General features: G+C 41.8%; 1 protein-coding gene across 5 annotated transcripts in view; it reads right to left on the reverse strand.

The window, feature by feature from the left end:
* cacnb2a (calcium channel, voltage-dependent, beta 2a) overlaps positions 1-23,178 on the reverse strand; it is a 53,601-nt gene extending 30,423 nt beyond the window's left edge. For 2 of the 5 annotated variants that reach the window (XM_034213987.1, XM_034213983.1), the window contains exons 1-2: positions 22,174-22,477; positions 20,331-20,423 (exon numbers count right to left, since the gene is read on the reverse strand). In XM_034213987.1, the coding sequence (XP_034069878.1) occupies positions 20,331-20,423; positions 22,174-22,257 (177 nt within the window). In that variant the 5' untranslated portion in view covers positions 22,258-22,477. Of the gene's footprint in view, positions 1-12,912; positions 13,140-20,330; positions 20,424-21,967; positions 21,989-22,173; positions 22,478-23,040 lie in introns of those variants that run through there. The other 3 variants (XM_034213984.1, XM_034213992.1, XM_034213988.1) reach the window with 3 other exon arrangements.
* Positions 23,179-25,163: the final 1,985 nt, after the last annotated feature.

Consider the following 25,163-nt stretch of genomic DNA (forward strand, 5'->3'; position numbering starts at 1 on the left):
AAATTGACTGTCATAGAAAGGTAGTACAATCTGGAAATACTCTCCTTTGAGAATGTGAAACCAGTGATTTTTTGTATTTCAGCCTTAGAATATATCAGTTTATAGTCCTATTTAAAGCCAGCAGTGGACTTGAGGTCAAGGTAAATGAAGGTGAAAGCAGACTCTAATTAAGCTCAGCCCCGGGGGTACAAACCATGCTGAGCTTGGTGACAGTTGATAAGGAAGTGTGATCTGGTGCCTCTAAATGCTCACTGAACATTTCTTTAACACCTGCTGGAAAGCCAAAGCAATGGCAACAAATAAATCAGAGTGAGATAAAGAAAGCGATCACGATCATTTTCAATCGTGATTTTAAGATGCCATCTAATCAAAAATAATGCCTAAAACGACTGTATGTTTATTGATCATGCTTAACTCCAGCTATCCCTGCCAGGATTGTTATGCCGATACTAAAGTTACGAAGCCCATGGGCCTCAACCCATGGGCTCAACTACTTACTACAAAAGCATTCTCACTGCTAACGGTAATTATAAGCCTCTCTGAATGGGTTCTCTGAGTGGGATTTGACAGATCAATGTCTTCCAGTTCTGCCAGAGCTGGGAAATGAGTGTCGGCGTTGCCTTTGGCTTATCGATCAGTACACATGCACACAATGACGTCAGCAGGCATTCACACTGACAAGCACATAAAGGGCCAACAAGGGTAGCTTACAGAAACCAGCGTACAGTAATTGGACCACGAGGAGGGATCAATACAACATCCCAATATGTTTCACTGGGGGAAAGAATGACATTGCTAACAGTTGTTTCCTTTCATTACACAGTATCTAAAGAGTCACCTTGTGCACTGCGAAAGGGACTGATGGGGGACTTAATTCTGATTCGCTTACATTTTGCATAACATAACAGCCCTGCAATAAATCCTTGTATCGACACTTCTGTGAAACGGCTTCTACGAAAACTAAGCATTATAACCATCATGAAAGCAGAATGTATTGCAGGACTTGGTGCATTCGTTTTAGTAACTGTACCCATGTAAATTGGAAATGAGTGTACATTGTGCAATGCAAAGGTTTGCAACTAAGATAAAATAAAAGAGTACCTGAATATTACTGACATGTTTCGGCCACATAATATTGCCTCTGTAGTGCAGCGGTGATCACACCTGTGTACTTTAAGCATCAAGGCACTCTCTCATGCCACCATACCGTTCTGCCTCCATATCAGGACGTCTAACACTCTCAGACTGGTGTGCCTTCACGGTGGCCACCGCTCGACATTAAAGTAAACGGTTCAAAACAAAACCTCTCCACTCTGCCAAACACTTGCCAGTGTTGGAGCACTTAGGATCACAAGTTAATCTGTGTTACATCAATACAAGATCTTAATACTGAAGACATCATGACACAACACAAAACCAGACACTGAGGTTAGTTGATGGATTCTGACCCAGAGCATCTTGAGAATGACAAGCAATATCCAACAATATAAACATTGTTGTGTTTTCAAATTTGCTATTATAAAAGTTCATGATTCATTCAATTGATGCATACAAACTTAAAAGACCACTAATGGGCTTAAAGCCACCACAATTAGATTATTGAAGATTTGTCAGAAAGGCCTCTCGACTTGCCAAGAATGCTGTTACACTAATGAAAGCGGACTTTGAACGTCCTTTTGGAAAAATCTATTTCCCTGGAAGAAAAAATTAAAATCCAGTGGCTCCCTAGGCATATTTCTTTGTGTTCCAAAACATAAAAATACGGTAAAATCTATATAGCAAATTCAGCAAACTGAATCCTGTAAATGTCCCTTTACAACCAGAGCTCATCTTCCCTTACATCCTTTAAATCACACTACATGTCAGTTTAACGCCTGAGTTGATACAGACCACTCTCATATGTGTATGTTAAATATGTAGCTGGTCAGCTTAGCTTAGAATAAGACTGGAAACAAGGAAAAATAACTAGCCTGGAGAGCGGGACCCCACTGCTCCTGCATGCATAATACCCTGATCAGAAAGAAGAATCCATGCAAGGCCCCAGGGACCGTGATTCACATCTAATGATACCCTATGGGCCGGCAGCCAGCAGCTGTCTGAAGTTACCTAGATACAACACACGCCAGGCCCCTTGAGCCATGGGACCATCTCTAATTACAGACAATGACAGAAAGAGAGAGTCAGCAAAAAGGAAAGAAATGAAGATGGAGGGAAGAAAGAAAAATGGGAGCCCCAACTGTTCTGTGTGCTGCTGCCATTTCTCCACCAAAGGAAATCCTGTAAATATGAAACTGAGAAACCTGTGCACACTTCATTTAACACTGCTGTACTTCGAACCCTGACCCTAAACGTCTATATAACAGATAGACGAAAAGCCTTAGCCTATCAATGTGGAATTAGAACAGTATATTTCCAGTTGAGAACAAAGGTTACAGTCAACAGTTGAACAAAGCTTACCCTTCCCAAGATGTGTTTAGTCAGTGGAGACAAGGATAACTTGTCAAGCATGCCCAAGGGAATGAAGATCATGAGCTCAGAGTTGATATACGGCAAGTGAGAGCGAAAGATTGAATGACTTCTGAAGCGCTGACATGTACAGCGGTGTGCAGCGTTTGGCGACTGCGGTGCGAGTGTGTGCCGCTGAGTCACATCACGCTCGCTGAACACATCAACTGTCCCACATGGAGTCATAGGGAAAACTCTTCAGCCGGCAAATTGGAACCGCTATGACCAAAACAGTCACGCACGGGTCAGGCAATCACTGGCAGAGGGCGATACATGCAAACACACTTTCACACTTGTACATAACTTCCAAGTAGCAGATAAGATGGACGTCCAAGAAACACTCATCATTATACACAAGTGGTTTAATTTGCTTTGTGTTAAGCAATTCAGGAAATATTGATTCACTTTCTGTGACATAACAAATACCCGTGCTACTCTGACAGAATTGTAACGAATTGTTTGAGTAGCTCAGTGAGAGACGATCATCTGCTTTGGCGTCACATGTTTATCACCACTGTTCATCCCTACAGGAGGGAGGGAACGATCCACAATGCACACAATAACCCCCACGGGGGAGATTGCTTGTGTCTACTTGATCCCCCCCGACTCACTTTGTGATGATTGCTTCTCTCAGTAAGGAGATTTAAATCTGCTTCTGCCTTTCAAACAATCCAGGATTTAGAGGAGAAGAATGCACGAACATGAAACATGGTGAGAAACAGTTCAAATGTGTTGGGGGCTTTATTTCTGCAGACTTTCCTTTTAATCTCTGCCTTTTCTCATGTGATTACTGGATAATCTGACTCTTTACGAGGACGCTGTGGAGTTTTTCGCCACTATCAATTTTACGAGTGGCTATATGATGGTTTGCTGCATCCCACATATGGACACTCATCCACCAAATACATAATCCTGCAGCCTCTTTTGTCAATATTTCTCAATCAACAGCAAGGGCAGTAAAGCACAAACAGAGAAACAAACCAAACAAGCCAGTAATGAAGAAAACAGATGGCTAAAAAACATGCATCTAAACAAAGCATAATATGCGAACATTTTATTTATTTTTTAGGACATGCAATCAACATGCTTTTCAGGCTTAAGATGGAGAGTAACACTAAATAAATATGAACATAACTGTTATAGAAAGACATCATAACAGGACATATTTAAACCTTTTATACAATTCTTGGAACAGGAAATAAATTACTTTGGATGAACTCGTCAATAGCATTTATTGCTTAACCTCAAGGGATCAGAAGTTAAGAGATTTCTGAAAACCTGCCCTACATTGTGTGTCATGACAATAGATTACATCATGCTTCTCAAACCATATAAATCAGTTTTTAGATAAAGGATTTAGCTGCATGACCTGACTTTCACAGAACTGTATCTGCACGTGGAAACAGAAAGGCGACCCTGCAGATAGTCTTTCACCTGAGAGCATCAATGCTCTAAAAGGCAGAAATTCCCACTTGCATCCATGATTAAAAGCTGTACTTATAGGAGTGCATTTCTGTCAGTATAGGCCCTGTGTTAACTACCTCACAGACAGTGTGACTGGATGTCACAGACAAAACTGCACACAGCAAAGAATCCACAAACGAAGAAAAAAGCACTGAGCTGCAAGAACAATGTCAAAGCTTTTTAAAAAAACAACAGCAATTTAGTGCTACAACTAATAGTTCAAGCTCTGGCTAAAGTAGTAAGCTTGGATTTACGCAGAAACAAGAACAGGTTGAGTGTTGTTTGTTTTTTACCTTCGGCTTCTTAGACATGCTCGTTCTCCCACAATGCCCGGGACACCTGTGTCGCCTCTCTCCGTTCCACAGCGACTGTAATGAATTATGCAAATCCCCTGGTTTGTTCAGAGTACCATGACCCAGGGGTGCAAGCAGCTGATGCCTGGCATACAAAAAAAAAAAAACTGCTCTGCCTCAGTCAAAACGGTATAACACTGACTCTTTGCTCTAAAACACAACTGGTGTCACATTTCCAGAGGAAAATAAATGAGATGTGGTCATCTTCAAGAGCTCTTTCAACAGCCAGTGTCATGCCTCATGTGTAGTGAAGAGTGTAGGAAGGATAACACACAAACACCGACAGAACACACACACAATCAAGTGTTTAAGCTGTGCGGTGTCATGGCTAGTGTTTCCTTCAGCTGGCCGGGCATTAAGCTTTAATTTGATAGCGTGACATCTGTTGCACGGACAACCCAACTACACGGCGCTGTAAGAAGCAGACAGAAACACACACCAGCCTTAAAACTCCGGAAACACTCTGTCAACAGATACTTTTTGTGATAGTTTTACGGATGTGATGCTGAGCTGCCCGCCTGCAGTGGCAGAGCTGACCGCTGTAGTAAAACATGTGACCTATTGCAGTCGTACATGTGTGGCCAGACAGACAGTCGGGCTGTAACAGCACCATCTGGAGTCCTAATCCGCCGGCACTGCCCACCACTGTGATTATGAATGTGGCCCTCAAAGTCATTAGGCTTATTGGAAGGGGAAGCAGATACCTGGGATCAGTGCACTGCGGAGGAGCAACAGCTGCATCGCAAAAAAGTGCATTTTCTGCAAATATATAGGTAAATTAACTAACATATTACACACAGGTTTGGTATGCAAGCTGATGCAGATAAGGGAGGTTTGAACATATGACAAAAGATATGGTTACAAAAGTCCACTCCACCTTAAGATAAAATGGTGCTTAATGGGTGTCTCCTTTCAATCAAACACACTAATAGGGATCTCTCAATCAAAAAACAGAAAAGCAGGAGTTTTGAAGGGCCATTGCAATCATTGTAGTCAAATTCTGCCTTATTGTTCAGGAGGTTTTACAGGGAGAGAAAATATACACTTACTTCTCATCCTCTCCAAAACAAATAGACTGGTGGGTAAAACTGGTAAAATCACTGAATGAAACAGTTGTGTCAAAAATCAAAATGTCTCCAATGCTATTCAACTGCTGCTAACGTTTGCTCAGTGCGTTGTCCTGATAACTGAAGATCCAGATGTCACCCAGTTAAAAAGATATAGTCAAAACAACCATGATCTATAAAGTGTATTGAAAAAGTCATAACTACTGCCAACACTGATCCATTTATAAAGCGATCAAATGAAAACAGATTGTTACTTCGATTAAAATGATAGATTCTTCTTGGTTTTAACATTGTTGGAAACATTTGGTACAATGCAAGTACACAACAAAACAAACCACTTCTGAGAGTAGCTCAACTTATACTGTATCTGCTAGTAAGCTACATGCATTATTAATTTGGAATGAGAGGCAGCACCGTGGCTTCTTCACCAGACACTGAGATACTTTGAGGTGCTCATCTTTCCAGCTCTGTGCATGGAGGAATGATCAGGTTCATGGTGAGGACAGAGAGTTTTGCTGCAGAGAGCAGCAGCGTGACATATGGGTGGGTTGAGCAAAAGTGGAGCAGTGTTTCCCTCCGGAGGAAAACACATATGTAGATCCCCTATTCATGCACATGTGCACACGTACAATATACTGGACAAAAAAAACAAAGTTATCACAACACGAATGCCCGTTTAGGAGAGGAGAACATATGGAGGAGAATCATGCCTCGGGTTCATCACACCATGATTGTGTCACTTGCACCTGACAGTACAGTAACTCCACCAAGAGAGGTTACTGAGGGCTGAGTGGCTGGGGACTGCAGAATCCAGAGGGAGGAAATGATTTTAAAGTGTACAAACAGAAAGCTGGTAGATTCTGGAGTCCCATCACATCCTCTCCTCCCTGCCCCACCCCCTTTTCCCCAAGTAGCTGATTTCATCCTCGCAAAGCCACTCTCACTGTAATCTCCCCTGATCCGTCTGCATTGGCAAAGACTCAAATATCAAACTCACACATGTTAAAAGAAACCTGGGACAACATGGCGGAAAATACAAGTTTACCTGCTGTTATAAGAAGAAAGAGTTGCATACTTTTTATATACGGCCAACAAAACATCCGATGTACAGTATTACCTTTAAAAGAGTTGGCAGAATTATAACCAGATTTGATAAAGTGGGGCACGTAGTAGCTTGTAGTTATATAATACCTAAATCTCTAAGCCTCTCTTTGGAATCAGAGGAGCATCAGAGACCCATGGGAATATACTCTAATAGCCTCTACATAATCTGTTAAACCGGAAAATCTTATCAATTGTGATGCCCAAAATGCTACATTGCTTGTTGTTTTGAAAGGAGTACAGCATAGATAGAACAAGCCACATGAAGGAGAAGTAGCTCAAAGAGTAAAACTGCACCAACACACCTCACTTACCCACGAGACATTTTTATTCTTGGTTTGTTTGCTCATGGCAACGAGAGCAGGCCGGTAACGAGAGGAGCCCCCTCCTCAGCAGATTTCAGCCCCGCAGCCTGTTGTGTGCGCAGGTGTGAGCGGGATCAGGGGTGAGGGCCGGGGGCACGTCGCACTCAGCCATAGGTCATCATCTGCCACGCAAACCAAAAGCGCCTGCTCTGACTGCACCCAGCATCTGTCAGCGGGGCGACCACAAAGTCCTCTTCACGTGGAAAAAGAAAAGTCCGGCAAAAAGTCTCTTCCTCCTGACAGCACACAGTGACCTGATGGACTGATTATGTATTCATGCAGAGTATGAATATGAAACATCCCAGCAGGTTTAACCCCGCCCTGCTGAGCCTCAGCGCGCGCCCAATCGCCGTGCATATCTTTGTGGCCGGCTCCCGAGGGTGAGCTTATAGAAGCATTAGGATGAACATGTGGAGAACAAGGCTCTTAGCTTACATGCAGGACCTCCAGAATAAAAGAAAACAGGAAGTAAAGGAGGGAAACTACAAGGAATTGACCTCGTCTTCATCTTCTGTTGGTGCATCCCCCACTCATTGTCCTCCCCTCTTTTTTGTTTCATCTATTGTCCCGTCCTCTCCACCTACTTTATCTCACTTTCCTCTACACTGTTCCCTCCTTCCTTTTCTCTGGGGTATGTGTCCTCAACCAGCTGCTACCTGTTGTCATGACACCTCTTTGCTAAGAGACAAGTGTTGTCATAGATAAAAGATGCTGGTTGAAAAGGAGATTCCTTATCTCTTTCATCCATCCGTTTCTACTCAGTAGCAGAATTAGGTCTATTCTATAAAATACTTACTTCCCTCTTCCTCTCACACATCTGATAACTCCTACACCCTAACTCCCTATCTTCCTCTCTCTGGCACCATCAGCCCCTCTCCCCCTGCTTTACACTCATGGCTGTCTGGTTGCACAAGTGGATCTGGATTACTTGAAAAAGATCAGGGGAGAGTTTTGAGGCTATGCTTTGGATTTGAGTGGCTGCACTTAAGTGGAACTGAATTACAGAGAAGATACGGATATCCAGATCAGCACTGGTAGAAAAGACACACTGTACTGTATATGAACAACTGGCAGAGTGTATAGGGAAGGAGTGAGTAGATACACATTTAGCTTTATTCAAACCCTTTAAAGATCATTGTAAAAACAATGCTATATAAAGTTCATATTACTACTACAAATGAACAACAATCGGTTATTGTTTGTCGATGATCTCCATTAACTGATTGGTGATTAAAACTATGAAATGTGGGGCATTAAGAATTACTCAGAGTCCATATAAATGTCTTCAAATGCTTATGTCTGATTAAAGGTTTTAATTGGACAATAATTGGCATTTTCGCTTGAATTTAGAACAATAAATAATGATAAACTAATAATCCATTGTCAAATATGTTGTTGTACATTTCTATTAATGATGACAACCAAACAAACAACACATATATAGTTAAAAACCCCAATAGGGTGGTCTACGAGTTCAGGGTTTTAAAGCAGGGCTTTCCGCGGCTCCTGATCCATTTTTAACGTGTGTCGCTCTAATTAATGGTCTGTAGTGTCCATATGGGCCGGCAGCCCTCCTCTGGTGCACAGGCTTGTCTGCATGTCTCTAACGTTAATTGGCCTATCAGAACATCTGCTCCTGTTTTAAGTGATGCTCGCTTTGCCCTCGCTGCCCCTCGCTGTCTGAGGTGCCAGTTTAATGGGCATGAGCTGCCCCTTCATCACTCTAATGATAGCATGATTGTCCATTTTGTTGCAGATTCTTTACCTTCTGTATGTAGTTATTGGAGACATGGTGGAGAATAAAGATTGGGATATGTGAAAAGGAGTTATGGTATCAAAGTGAACTAAAATAAACCAGAAACCAAAGAATATACATGAAATAAAAACAGCTCCACCAACCACAGAGAATCCACTACAGACATATTTCACCCTAAAGCCATGTGTCGTACTGTAACATAATGCTAATAAATGGAATTAGTGAATAGATCGTGCCAGAAACTGCAAGCCTCACAGAAATGGATGACGGCACTCCAGGCCTTAAAGCAGCTGCTTTCCACTGATAGCAGTGAAGCAGCCAATATGATGTGTTGGAGGAGTGAGACGAGGCTAAAATTAAACATTTACCACAGGGAGCAAATTACTTCACAAGTATGGATCTCATTTAGTGGGTTGTTAAACCGCACACTGGTAGAGTATGTTCACAATATACATTTTCAGACATTGGCCATGCAGCGTGTGTGTTTTGTAAAGCTGTGCACTTTGCCTAATTTTCCTCAGGAATGAAAGTAAAATGTTTTAACTAAGTGCATTTTGGATATTTGTTTATATCACTCCATAAATAAATGAAATACTGTCAACAGCCATAAAGGAAAAACCAAGTTTCCAATTTTTTTTAAATGTTCACAGATGTCACAGCTTATGGTTTAGGCACACAAAGTTAACAAGGTAAGGGAAAAAGGTGGGTATGTTTGACAATTTTACTATCAATACACGACAGATAATGGATTTGTAGGCAGTCAAACAAGCGGAAAGATCATCCATAGTCATATTTGAAAATGGTTGAAAAAATAGCTGCGTCTCCAGAAACTTCCCAGTTTCCAGACAAGTGAGGATTTTAAAGCTGAGACTGCCAGTTGTAACTGAACCGTAGTCGGTGCACACATATTCAGCACACAGTGTCACTGACATCAGTGTTTCCAGGCTGAAGCTATACTATACATATGCCCTCACAGATATAGATCACACTTTCCAGTCCACAGTGAGGTGAAAGATGATGTAAAAGCAGCAAAAGTCCACCTAAATCCGAGACATTCCTTAGGGCCTCTGTGGCCAATTAGCTGCTCTGTTTCCGGACATTTCCGTACTTTCTGGAAAAGTGAAAGAACGCACTGCTGCTGCCAAGGAAACCCTGCTCCAGACTTCTCTGCGCAGGCCCGACAGTCCTCCCTGGGCGTGCTTCCCAACGCCTGGAAAACTGGGAATTCCAGGTCTCACTTTCGCCAAGGGAGATTACCTCACCACTAGCACAAGCTCAGTATTTTCTTGGGTTGATTACAATCTTCTGTGTCTTTTCAAACTTGTTTTCATTGTTAATGGTAGCTATAGAACTTCCAGTTTGTATTGATACTATTTTTCAATGTACAGCCTGGCAGTTAGCGAGGCTGTACACTTATTCGTCATTTTTATACTGCGGCAGAACATTGAGATAATATAAGGCAATAAATGGCTAAAAAGTGACAATGAGAATAAGATGATCGTAAAAACACATTTAAAAGCTATCTGCAAAATATGACTGATGCTAGGCTAGGATATGTATGCTACTGTACCATGTGCCACCAAAAAACAGACTTTTGTAAATAATAAACGTTGTTTGTATTCAGTGCTAACATCACTGGCTCTACTGCAGCATTATGGCAAGCAGAAAAAGCCTAGAAAACCAACAGGAGCATGGGTTAAGGCCTGCTGTCTCCAATTAGTAGAGTTTCCGTGAGGGGTGTCTGGGACTGGCCACTCAGTCTCTCAGATGGAGTCCCATCCGGCCGGGTCTCCGTGCTCCACATTCCATCCAGAGCAGAATTACTTTCCGCCCCATTTCAGACGTAAAACTGTGGTTTGGTGCTACATATTGGAAACATGTGAGAGCTGTGTCAGAGAAAGTGTGGCGTGTCACGGCAGCCGGGGTCCTCTCAAGGTCAGCACTGAGTACAGTTACCGGACTATCATCTGCGAGTCTTGTTTAAACAGTCATCATATTAATTTCAACTTGACCAAAGAAATTAAGCACAAACACATGTTGCCAGTGACGCTCCACCACACTGAAGGGTTTGTTTTCACGCGAACACCTTACAAATGGGGCTTAGCGCGTGTATCAACAGCTGGTCCTACATTAATCCACTCATCAGTTAAATTAAAGCTTACTCACTTGTAGAGTAAATGTCGAATCAGCCTACTGCAGCCTGCAAATCCAGATTGTGTAACCCAACCACAGCAGTCTGCACAGGACCACTACAGGTGTTCCTTCTCTGTAATAGCTGGGATAAAGTTGGCGTCCCAAGCTGGACACTTCCAAAGTCACAATGGGCCAAGAAGTCTGGGTCCCTTTTCAATGTCAGATCAAAAAGAAAGAAAATAAAAGAAGCCCTTTTTTGGGCTGAATTTTAGATCACACACACTGGTGTATGATTTACAGCCCTTGGTATTACTTAATGCATCAAGAGGCCTTCCAGAATTCAAGGGATCCTTTCTACCTCCAAGAAAGAGCCATTTTTGTGGGGTAAAAACAATAGCATGGTTCTAATGAATGGTTAAAAGGGGTAGTAGCATGGGCTAAGGCAGAACCCATGACATTTCAGAGCAGATCTGAATCAATAAATGCATTATTCTTCACTTAAGAAGACGGCATATACGGTTATCTGTGCAATAGGCAGAGATGATTGGAAATTCCTGCAGGATGGGAGTCTATTTCACTATTTATCACGTGACTGGGACGGGACAGAAAATAATTGAATAAATCGACAGACCAATCAGATATACCACATTCTGCAGTTATTGACTATATTGCTCCAACACACACTGTGTTTCTCAAATTAAATACATCAGCAGTTCTGCCCGCAGAAGTGGGAAGTTCAAATGCACACATTTGCATGTTTGTAAATGGAACCGGATTCATAAACGCTTTGTAAAAATGAATAGATAAATAAATACATAGTTGTAGATAGATAAATAGCTGAGTAAAACACCATAGAAACTGCACAGTGATGACTGCTTACATGTGAGCTGCAATACCATGTAATTATGTCACATTAGAGGAGTATGACCTCACATTAATCACACATATCCTACTCTATTGCCATATCACTGTTTTGGTCAATCCAAGGATCCCGTGGCTAACTGACCTCTGAACATTTTATCTAATGGGCTTCTGTCTTTGATATGGGAATGAGATCATAACTCATTTCAGACCGTAAAATAAATAAAGAACACCTCGTAAAAACTTTGTATCTGAGTCTTAAGGGTCTTAAAGAATTAAAGCTCGCTCTCTGCATGAAAAAGGTGTGTTTATGCATTTATATGAGTGTGTGTGTGTGTGTGTGTGTGTGTGTGTGTGTGTGTGTGTGTGTGTGTGTGTGAAATACAAGTGAAATATGGCCATCTAGTGGTAGAACTGAAATATGGAGGACTATCTTTATCTGCAGTACTGGATGCATCGAGTGTATGGGATACAATTAAATGAAAACAAAGATGTTTACGTACAACATTTTTTTTTCTCTATTAGTAAACAGTGTAAAGAGAAATGCTTAAACCACATTTATTTTTGTCCTTATTGCTTTAAACAAGGGAGTCTACAGAAATCAACCACAGCTGAATGACAGATAAAAAACAAAGGACAGTACTGAAAACTATGCAATGCATGCATCATCAAATTTAGACACATTTTCTTCACTCTGCATTTCATTATGTCAAACAGCCACAGTGATCCTTTCCTCATAATACACAGCTTTTAATTCCAAACCGCAAAGCCCAATAAAGTGGAGCCCTCACCGGAGCATGTGCCTGCAGTGTGAACCCTCTAAAGTCAACGACATTACAACCTCAGCTGTGTCCCAGAATAAATATGATATAAAAGATTGATCGTGTCTGGCGGCGCAAACGGAGCTCTGCACATCTGTGGGGCCAGTGCAGCTGAAATATTTCATCTAAATCCTGCAGCAGTCAGGACTGGTTCAGGATAGAGAGCGGGGGGGGGGGGAATCAACATCGAGGGGGGGCGCTGGCAGGCGGCCACTGATCCCTTCAGTCTGGGGCTTTGAAGCAACACTGTACATTTTCAGTGAAGTTGTGCATGCATTGAAACCCCAGCACGGAGCAATTCATCATGAGACAATCATAATAAAGAGCTTTAGGCACATTAGTGTACGCATACTTCTGTCTCAATGTCTCTCACACACTCCATATTCAATCACTGTTTCTCCTGGGTACGAGGTGCCACACAGTGATGGGAGTTGGCACTATGATATAACAACATGATTTTCTGTGATAAATCAGCCTGTAACTCACATATGGAAGCTGTGCTCTCCGGCGATGGCCCAGCCCACAGCACGGCATGAAGGGGACCAGGGCGGGGGGGAGCGGACGGCCGTCTCACAGACTCCCTGTCAGGCAGCGGCATCCGCTCAGCCTCGCTCCATGCCGGCACCCTTCACCCAGAGGGGTGTTGCGGACCACCCGAAAGACGCAGAGGAGATGACAAGGTCGGAGGTGTGAGCAGAGGACTGACGTATCCACACCAGCCCCCTACCACTGTCGACCCACCCCCCACGTGTGCACCAAACCCCCCCCCCCAAAAAAAATCTGAAAGTCTCAGGATAAAAAAAAGCCCCCCTTTCTCCTCCTCTTCATCCTCTACCCATCTCCAGACTGTTGCAGTGAGGTGTAGTGTTTACCCCACTCCAAATTATGTGCCGGCTCCAGCAGATCCTCTGGACTGACAAATCCTCTGCAGTGCTGCTGCGCTGTGGCAGAGAGTGGTACAGTGGCAGGCTGGCACACAGGTTCAGCTGCTGGTGGATTAAGACACACACACACAAGTTCCTTTTCAGCACGGGAAGGAGGTGGAGTTCTTCCAAGTGTCCTTTATTGACCGCTGTCCCTTGCTTCCCAATGGAGGATGCCAACTCTTTATTCCCCGCCTCCTTTCATCCAGTCTACTTTAAAAGATTCACACACACACAAACTCTGGCTTTCTTCTTGACTTATTGCCTCCCTTTTTTTCTCCGGTTTTATTGCCTTTGCCTTATTTTTCCCTCTGTGTCGTGCAGTACTCATTAGCACTGCGTTACTCTTCATATTTCCTCTGTTTTAAGGCTGAGACGGCTACTGATTGCTGAAGGGACTGCGCTGTGCTTTCATGTTACAGTGAGAAAGTGTGTGTGTGTGTGTGTGTGTGTGTGTGTGTGTGTGTGTGTGTGTGTGTGTGTGTGTGTGTGTGTGTGTGTGTGTGTGTGTGTGTGTGTTAGCAGCAGCTCAACTCCGCCTGTGGTGCAGAGGGAAGACAGTTCGGTCCAGCCGAGTGTGAAAGCGGGTCTGGCGTGATTGATTCGTTGTTCCCGTCACACACCTTCACTCCACCCGTGCCCTTCCCGCTGCGTTCAGGTGATTGAGCCCTGACTGACTGCTGCGTCGTAAATGCTGTGTCAGCTAAAAGACTAGTGCATATATTCTCTCTCACTGCCTCAGTGTCCAATGAAAGGTACATGTGGAGGGAAGCTGCAGAGGTGATATACACGTATCACCACTGCTTTTTATAAACTCATCTGGCAACAAGGGCACACAGCAAGAGGGGCGGGATGAATTTAAATGTTTAACAACGCTCTTTAGCTTCGAGTGTCTTTCCTGCAATACTAGCAAATAAATAATACATTGAAGACATATTTAAATTATGTGGATTTCTCTCAAGTTAAATCGGGTTAGGGTTAGTGTACAAGCACTCCGCTGTGGTCTCATAATATCATATTTTATTGCAGCCTCAGTATGCTCCATCTTTATATTGTGCAGAGTCCAAATCTCTCATAACATAAATTTAAAAAATACAGCTTGTCTCATCTACTGCAACACATATTCAATCAATGTTTCTCCTGGGTACGAGGTGCCACACAGTGATGGGAGTTGGCACTAGGAAAATAACAAAAATGATTTCTTCTCTCAGACAGAGCTACATCAAGATGAAGACAAACTCCACTATCTGCCTGATGGATCAGAAGAATTCACTAAGCAGGTACAACCGTTCTACCATCGAGAGCCTATTAACATACTGCATCACAGTGTGGTACGCCAGCTGCACTGAGGCCGACAGGATGAGGCTCCAGAGAGTTGTAAAAGCAGCACAGAGGATCATCGGCTGCCCTCTCCCCTCCCTGATGGATATTTACACCTCCCGCTGCCTCAGAAGAGCCACAAACATTGTTAAGGACAGCTCACACCCCGGCTTTCACCTGTTCAACCTGCTGCCCTCCGGCAGGCGCTACAGGTGTATCAAATCCAAAACAAACAGACTCAAAGACAGTTTTTTCCCCAAGAGCCATCATTGCTCTTAACACCTGAAAGTCATACCTCTTAATCATCCTGCATGTGAAATAAATGTGACTCTGTAAATATATACCATTATTATTATAAATACATACTATTATTATTTATTACATTATAGATTGTATTTGTATACCCCTGGAAATAATTACTGCACTTTATTCCTTATTCCTAAGTATGTATGCTGCGTGTATTTGTTGTCTTATGTTGTGATGCTTTTTGTTTTGACGACACCCTTGAAAGGGAGAAGCATTTATTATCTCATTGTATATGTATAATGTCATTAAACGATTCTATTCTATTCTCCCCCAGCAACAAATAACTAGTTTTACTATTATTTTGCATCGATTACCCTTTGGGTTTAAATAAGCCAAAAGGCAGAATTAAAGTATATTTCTTTGAATGTTAAAGTTCAAGTGTTAAAAAGTGTAAAAAAGTGTTAAAACTGTTTTGTGGCTGCGCAAAATGTGAGAAATGACCTGATGTCACTTGAGTCAGTGTCAGTTGCAGCTGCATTTTAAAATGAGGGGTGTACAGTTTAATGAAGTGAGTTCACCAGACCTCTGTAGCCTATCGTTCAAAAAAGTACAATTGAATGTAGTTCATACAAGAAAGAAATAGCCTATGCTCTTTGCACATTTTTGGTAATAAAAGTATGCTGGGAATTAGATAGAAAGATTGAGACACTTATTATGAAGCTACATCCAGAGGCTGGCTAGCTTAGCACAACAGCTAATCTGAATTGTATCAAAATGAAACCAAATCCTACTACTAGCAACTGTAGAGCACTAACTAAAACTTTATATATGGTTCCTTCATGTGCAGATGGTGTGTATCAGCTCTGTGCTCATCAGTGATCGTATCAGTAAACATTTCTCCTGCTTTGGTCCGACAGATGCTCAAGCCAACATAAATCTGCCCCCGTCTTTCATCAACATTGAAGCCTCTCTATTCACTGCCAATAATTCACTGGCTGGCATGCGTCTGCGGTGATGGAGAGGCGTCATTGTAAACAGAGACATGTGCACCTCACGGTGAGAAGGAATTCTATCTATCTGTAATCTGTCAGGGCCTGTCTCGCTTCAGGAAGTTATGATCACTGCTGCTGCTGCTGCCATAAAAAACACTACAGGACATCATGTCCAAAACTTAATTTCTGCCTTTTTAATTCAGGTTCAATGTCATTACTGGATGCAAACACATTTTCTAAAACAAAATTCCATCTCTCCTTGCCATCGTATCTGTTAGATCAAACCATAATTCAAAAGCAAAGTCATTCTGCATGCAACAGAGAAATGTCTCCATCACTACCGAGGAGACAATGTGAATATATCAAAGAGGCAGCAGACACCTGATGAGAGCAAACGTCAACGGCATGAGAATGAGGTCATAAAATGCATGCATCTTACAGTATGATCAAATAAAAAATATGCACTTTTGAGAATAACTTAGGTTTACTATCCCAATACACAGATTCTTGAAAATAAAAAAAAGTATTAATTGATTGACAGACACAAATCAAAACTGTTCGGAAAATTGATTAATGTTGAAGGTAATTTCCAGCTTCTCAAATGTGAGGATTTCTTATTTTTCATCATCTTATGTGATAGTAAACTTTGGTTTTTGGGGCTGTATGCTACAAAAAATAAGCCATTTAAAAATGGCATTTTAACAACTAAACAAAACCTATTACCAGCAGCAATTATATGCATTTTATGGCATGGCTTACAAACTCAAAATACTACTTTAAAAAGGGCGATAGTTATGACTTCATCCCTCATAGCATGAACAGAGCGCATTGACCTTGACCACTTAGTGGGCATTGCATTAACACAGTGCCAAATGAATTTAGCCCAGGCTGTAAACAGCAGGGTGGGCAAGCGTGGGGCTGAGAAACTTGTCAGTGTGGATGCAAGGAATTCACTGCTGAAGTGTATTTTAGCGAGACATATTTGCCTGCTTTTTAATAGGTTTCTTTAGTACTTTGGCACCTTCACTGTAAACCATTAACTAATTTATATATCTGCATTCAATCAGTCGGCCACTAGATGGCAGTATTGTGCTTTTATGATGGCTGATTGAGCAGTGGTTACCACATTTGAACATTTCCACATTTCCAGTATTTAACCCCCATGCAACATTACCGCATTTAGTTGCCAGAAACCACATATGGCTGTCCAGAAATATCTTGGAAAACTATGATATAAGTTGCTCAAAGTTCTGCATGGTTAATGTTAAACTTTCAGATTTCAGTGGCAGCTTCCCCATACCACTGCTGTATGGCACTGATATCCGTTACTTCAAAAGTCGAGGATTGCCAGATCTGATAAGTATCAGAGTACACTTTTTGCGTCAACCTCTTTTCTCCATTAGGAAGAGAAAAATAATCTACAGGAAGCTGAAAAGGAAAAATGCCAGCAATCAGGGAGCAGACAGACGTTCCTGCCCTGACTGGATGCCTTCCATCATCACATACAGAGAGGGTGAAGTGCAACAATGTGCCGTGAAAAAAGGTGCTGCAGTGGGAGACATCAACACACACTGTTATACAGAGATGGAGGTGTAGGTGGAGGCGATACAGTGCCTGGTGCAATCATTTACATAAACAGTGCGAGTGTGGGAAGAAGCATGGAGGTTAATTATGACATAATACAGTGCCTCACATGCAAATAACAGTTTGCGTTACTCATGTTTGCATTGTACATAAGGTTGTCTCATAAGGTTATAAGCCCCTAAAATCGCTTTTGGCAGGTGATGTTACAATTAATCAATCCATTTTATAACCTGTCTGTTCTTATTCCGTTTGTTTTTCTTTGCTTCAAAGACTGGTGTCTCTAACTGCATGTCAAATCCAGCTCCAATAGCTCTGAGAGCCAGTTCCTCAGGCATTCGTTTAAAAGGAAGTTGTGGAACATTCATCAACAGCAATCTTACAGCCCATCAGAACAAAAATTATGCTTGCAGAGCCGGTGTCTTTTTTTAAACTCACTACTTAGGTCAACTTTGAAGACTTGCTTTGAAGCCGTTCTTCCCCGAGTGTTTAATCCTGCTGCTTTGTTTCTCACTCTCTGCAAAGCACTTTGTTAACTATGCTTTTTAGACAAGTGCTATATAAAGAAAGTGTATTATTATTCTGAGTCATAGGGGATTGTTTCCCAGGATGCATTAGGCACAAAACAGATGCTGCCAGTCTACAGATGGACAATCAGTCCCATTTACACCTACATTATGGGCAGAACTGTATCTTAGATAATCAGAATCCTCCCGTTTCCAGTCTTTATGCGAAGCCAACCCACTAAAGGCCATAGCTTTACATTCAGACAAACATGAGAAAGACATCATCTTTTTATCCAACTCTTGCCAAGAAAGCCAATTAGCGTGTTTCTAAAAAAAAAAAGGGAAAACTATTCCTTTAACTACTTCCTCCTCCAACTGATACCGAAACATCTGTTTTCCTGCCTCCTGAGAAATGGTTTGACGTAGATGTCTGGACTGTAAAAGGAAATCCGTGCAGAGTGCTAAAACATGATCCTAATCCCAATACTATTTATTAGCAACTGTAGCCTCGCACCGTGTGCATGAACAGATGGATGATGCACCACAAATCACTAAATGTTTGCGAGATGATTTCTTTGCTTACACTGCAGTCCACCCCCGCATAAATGAAAATAAACCATCCACCTGATGCTGACAGATCTATGACAGTTCTGCCCTTCTTCCTTCTCAATGGAGTGCCAGGCTCCAGTTCGACGCTGACCTCGCTACTCCCACGGCTGAGCGGTCCGGTCTGGCCTGGACCTCCACCCTTCCCAGCCTCCTCCATACTCCCCCGGGCTTCAGGCTGCGACCTCATTTCTCATAATTTCTCTTTCAACCTACTCTCCGTCTGCCCTCTGCTCCTCTCGCTCTCTAGCAGCGTGAGTAATTCTGTATTTCAGAAGACGTTTTTATGCAGCCATTTCTATGACGCTCAGGGCAGCAGTGGATCGATTGCACGGTGACCTTGACCACTCTTGGCTGTTCTTAAGACGCCTACAGTAATGCCAGAAAAATAGGGCATTAAAAACAACAGGTTAGACAGGTGGGAGAGCTAAAACAATATAGACCATCCAGTATGTCAAATATTCTTTAGAAAACAGCAGCTTTGACTGTGGTTGTTGAGGACAGAAATCGTAAAAACTAAAACATATGACAAATTGATGAATAGCTAGTAAGTTAACCACACAAAGGCTAGCTTCATACTTTCCCGGCATGGTGTTAGTTTAGAGATCTAAATATTACGTCCTCATACTTCTATGATAAGTGAAAATAATCACAGGCAACTATGATTGAGCACAATAGCGAGGGAAATAAGGTCCATTAAAAACCTGCTGTTATGATAACACAAATGAAAAACACTATTTACATTATTATCCAAACAGAAGAGAAGTTACTGGAAGGTCTGCTATTCCTGGGGCCCTCTTGCAGCAAATATCTAAAAATGGGATTTGTTCTATGTATGCTAGGACCTCACTGACCCCGAAACACATTACTCCTCCACACTCACCACATCCCTGAACTGTCTTTTACTTTAATGGGCTCTTATTTCTGTAGGATGTGGAGTTAAGTCGCATAAAAACTCTCACTCTCAGCCTAATTGAGTTTATCTGTGATGACTCAGAATGAAGGGGAACTCCTCATTTGGGGACAGGACTGTGGGAATGGGTACGAGCTCCCACGGGTGGTAGTAAAAATCAGGCGATTTCTCACCAAGCGGCTCCTGATGATGATAGCAGCTCATTCAGAACTACTCCACAACCTTGAGACGAAGTACACAGCAGGCTGGGAGGTGCTGTTTTTTTTTGTTGCTCTGATCTCCTCCGGCTTCCCGTGCCAAAGACGATGCGAGGCTCCTCCAAAAAAGGCAGAAACATTTAGGCAGGGGCGAGCATCCTTAACCCGGCCCATCCTGTCGCCTTGCAAGTCTTCTCAACAAATACCAGACACGTCGAGTGTGTACCTCACAGTGTCTGCTTTATAACAGGCCATTGTGTCACTGCTGAGGATGTAGCACAGAGAGAGGACTCCACTTAACATACTGTACCCAGCAGTGTTTACAGAGGCCCTTCATTGCAATGCACATCTCATCCCTGATGGATGATGATGACTGGGGCAGGGCTCTTATGCCCGTCAGGGATAAACACAAACTCAGACACACACAAGGGTTGCATTCCTGAATGAAGCAACAGGAAATGTTATTACTCACAATGATATTCTTTCATGGTGCACAAAATAATCAGATACATCTTGAGATTGGGAAGCAACAGAAGGTATGCGGCCGGATTCAACCGGCAGTATACTCATAAGCCATCGAGGTGTCACAAAGTTTAAAAAAAGCTAACTGCTATCCTTACCTGGCGGACAAGGCTGTTGGTGGTGGTGTCGGAGGAGGTGCTGCCATCTGAACCTTTAAATCGACCTTTTCTTCGACCTCCTTTGCTTTGAGACTACAGAGAACCAAAAGGGAAAGAGTGAAAGTGTTAAAGAAGAGATACTGATCATTTATGTTTACCTTAGTACAATACTTGCATTCACATGTACATGGAAATTGTCTGTAAAATGTCAAATAAGTTAATACTCAATAGAGAAGTTGCAACCAGATAATATTTGCTTGAAATATAAATAAAAAAAATGTAGGCTTGTCAACTAACAATACACAAATGTGCTACTATTGGATACTTTTGTAATTTTTTCAGCAGCTATGGCCCCAACAAATTGTTTTCATGGCATCTAGAATCTGACATTTTTTAAATCTTTAATACTAGTAAACCAAATAGCTTTGGGCTGTGGGCAGATAGACAAAATAAGACATTCTATTAAATCCACAGGCGGAACTATTTGATGGCCATTTTGTAGACCAAGCCGTTTATCAGTAGATAAATATCTGTTAATGCAAACTGCTTCAGGCTCTCAGTGTACACATCAGCATGTGAGTGTTGTTTAAACAAAGGTTTGAAAGAAATGTGAAGGTATCTTTTTAGTGTGGACATAGTTGCTAGTTCAATTAGTTAAGTACAGCTTTCAGTGTTTTATTTGAAGTATAATATTATGACAGGGATCATAAAACAATGGTAATTATGTGGGTGGTCTCTTATATGCAAGCTGATATGATGAGGGGCTGGAAATGAAATGCACTCAGCTCAAGGGTTCATAAGGCATGTGTTGCTAGTAGCAACTGAAAAAGAGGAATTCATTTTAAATCTGCCTTTTATTCCAGCCTGTTCCCCCGGGACATGTTAATCATGCAAATAAAAAGAGACGGTGAAATATTTTTGACCGTTTCTCAAGAGCCAGTCATTTAGAACTGGTTGAGCTGCAAAAAAGGAGCCTGGAGGAACAGGAAGAGATTTAAAAAAATAAATGCCAATACAGGTTGAATAATGCTCTTAATACTGCAATAGAAAGATAGTGCAAAACTCAATATTTCAAATGTGTTACATGAGGCTTTCTGAAAATCCAGCAGATGTTTTAATTCATTTTCATTTACTACCATTTTGAAGTTCTGGTGCTTTTTTGTTTTATGCTAGTTTATAAGTTCTAGTACATTTCACATGGAAACATTTTACTACAGTCCATCCTTTACACAATTAGATTTTTAAGTCCATTTTTCTTTCAGTTATTGAAGGGTGATAGTTACGAATTTGAACCATCCAAGTGTACATTTGTTAAAATAAGCTTTACTACAGCAGCTTAAATATAAAAAACCTGTCAGTACATTGAAACATAGCTACGCCTGAATGAAACAATATGACACTATGAAAGAATACATACGTGTTTGTTTTAAACTTTGTTGTGTCATACAATTATTTCTCCTTGTAATGTGTGCATTCGAATAAAATGGTTTCACCTTAAATTTAAAAAGTAGTCTTACAATGACAATATAGCAACCTAATATTAAAATGAATATGTGTAGGTTAAAGATTACAACAGATATTAGGCTTAAAATTCAAAGATAATAGCTTCGACGACAATTTTAAATAAAATAAATTACCGTTCAAAGTTCACGATGTGACGTCCTCGTGGCTCACACAGCGGTACGTGATCAAAGCTTAATTAAGCAGCAACCAATGGGCGCGAGGAAGTGCACAGGTGAGCTAAAATTGACCTGCTAATTTTCGGATGCTAAGCTAACTTCAAACAACTGCAACACGCTTTTAAGTGAAAATGACGGTGCCACTAAAATTAGCATGAACTTACTTGTAACATCGGATGTTCCAGCGAGTCCATGCGGTAGTCCAGAGGTGTTGCTGCTCTTGTTTTGGGAGTGTTGTTGACGACCATTACACCCTTTGAGAAAAGCAAACATTCAACAAAACCTCTCGGCTTGGACAGTGGCACCAGCTGTGTCCAATATTAAAGATAAACCGCATTTTAAAAATACTGAAATCACTAAGTAGAAAAGGAAGCGCAGCAGCAGTCACCGCCAATCTTCAAGTTTGATACAGGAGGGTGAAAGGAGGAGCCTGTGCGGAAGAGCTTTGAAAAGCACTTTTCCTCCAGTTCAGATGATGGTGATAATGATTTGAATTCTCGGATATTATAGCCTCCCTTCAGCATCACTGATCTTCCTCACCAGTGCCCTCCTACACTGGCTGCTCCATGCAACCTCATCCAACGCCAACACCTTCTCACAACACAAAGGATGGCAATGGATACATTCTTCCAAGCTGAAAATATGCCTTTGTACATTGGAGTCTCAAAAATGAAGAAACATAAAATAATAAAAATAGACATATAGCTAGATAAGGACAACAAAGCTGAACCATAATACAAACATTGAACTATTTAGCCTGAAAAATAGGTCATACATGTAGGTAATAGGTGAATATGTTTATACATGACTTACAGTATACATTGTGTGGGATAACTATAAAATCACACTTTTGTACAACCAGCAGACTTTATTTTCCAAAATAATCTAAATTTCAATGATCATTAAAAAAAGCTGCAACCAAAACATATTGGACATTTTTGCTTGATTAGGAAAGTTGAATGACTAATAACAACATAAGTCATTTTTTATTGATTTAAGTTGAATCTTTGCAGAGAACTTTCATGTCTCACCTGTGCAGGTGTTCAGATGGGTCCTCCACACAGGGAAAGGTACTGCAACCTATTAATGCCTTGCTGTCTGTCATTCAGTCCCCACAAATGGGACAAACACGTCTTACCTGCTGTGATGCACAGTCCTGTATTCAGTAGTATATCTACTGAAATGAGACTATTCAAACCAAATACTACGCTGAAGTAAAACCCCTTCCTCAGAAAACGTTTAACTCTGAAGTTTTGTTATTTATTATCGCCCTCTAGTGGTTTCATGTGCGTTTGCATTTTAAAGGGTCACCACTGATTTCACCCATCAAAGTCATTGTCAGTTAGCCTATGGAAACAGTTGAGTAAAGTCTTCTGTGGCTCTGCAGGGAGCTTTCCAAAGTCAGAAAAGTAAATGCTATGATTACTGTATACTGTAATGTTGACACCTCGGCATGGGCTTAGAGGAAATCTTAGGAAGCTGGTGGCACAAACTGCAGGGAGTTGGAGAGATGTGTGTTTAGCAGGCACATATGGTCTAATGAAATGTGCCTCAGAGTTGCATTATGGGACATGTAGGATCCAGTGTTTTTGGGATCGTACTCTTAAAATCAGGATGTCTCAGCTGCGATTTTCACTTTTCAAAAATAATTGTGTATTTGCAACAGCTTCATGAACATGCATAAATCCACACTTTCATGCATTCACACAACCCCACAATTATTGACCTCCGTGCCAAATTACAGACTCCTTGGGCTTTGTTGAGCCTCCATTTTTAAGATTGCTGCTTCCCATAATTATTTTACATTCAAGTTTAATACTTTGTAAGTCATGATTGCAAATACTGAAACACCACCAGTAACTATGTTGATCCCAGGGGATTTTGCAAAGGAGGATTTTCAGTCAGATCCCTTCTTATCAAAGAGAAAACGTTTTTATACTTCCTTTTTCTGTCTCTCTCTCTCAGCGTTTCCAATGTTCTGCTGCCCTGACGACCCCGCAGCTGACCTCTGCTTCTGACAGCTCTCTGATGAGCAAGTGAGGATACTCAGCGCTCACACCAACACGGCCCAGATCAAAAGCCCTTCCTTCCTCCATCCTCCATCCTCCATCCTCCACACACACACACACACACACACACACACACACACACACACACACACACACACACACACACACACACACACACACACACACACACACACACACACACACACACACACACACACACACACACACACACACACACACACACACACACACACACACACACACACACACACACACACACACACACACACACACACACACACACACACACACACACACACACACACACACACACACACCTCAAGCTTTCCTGGAAATGCCAATGGGGCTGGCATTTCCAAAATAACAGCAGAAATGCTATATCAGAGAAAAAGCAGTGGGCTTCCTGCTATTGTCTGAACATTTCTCGGGAAGTCACAATAAATGGTGTCAGCTTTTTCTAAATTATCTCTAACACTGTCACACAACTGACTTTGCACTTTGATAGCTAGCTCGCTTTGGCAAATCAACATAATGCAAATTGTGCAATGAAACTAATCCCCAACACAAATAAAGCGACAGCTATTTGTTCAGATTTGACAGGAAATGATGTTGAGAGCACCAGAATGTAATCACAGCGAGCTGATTAAAAGCAGGAAAATCTTCTAGTAAGCCCACTCATTCTACCAATATCACAAATCCAATTCGATGCACAAATAAGTTGATTTACTGCGTTTCATTTATCTCATTGCACTGATGAATTCCTCTCTTCCTCTTCCTCCACCTCCTCCTCCTGCAGGCCCCCCCACTCTGGCCGGTGAAGAGCGTGTGCGCTGTGTGGGCCGCATCGCTCCAGAGCTTCTGTCTTGAACAGCGAGCGTTAGTCATCCATGTTGGTGGATGAAGGGAACAAGGAGCTCAGGTGGGTGGAAGTGCTCTCATATTGGATCATAGAGAGGCCTCAAAAACAAAGGAACAATGCCTCTGAGATGAGAAGCTACAAGAGAGCAACATTTCTCTAAGCAGGGCTTCAAAAATAAATGCATTTTACTGCAGCTCATTCCTAACAAAGATAATATAAGAGTTCTCATTTAGCCATAATCTGTAATAATGTAGAGCCTCTAGGA

This window comes from Gymnodraco acuticeps, unplaced genomic scaffold, assembly GCF_902827175.1.
Source record: "Gymnodraco acuticeps unplaced genomic scaffold, fGymAcu1.1, whole genome shotgun sequence".
Classification (NCBI taxonomy): Eukaryota; Metazoa; Chordata; class Actinopteri; order Perciformes; family Bathydraconidae; genus Gymnodraco; species Gymnodraco acuticeps.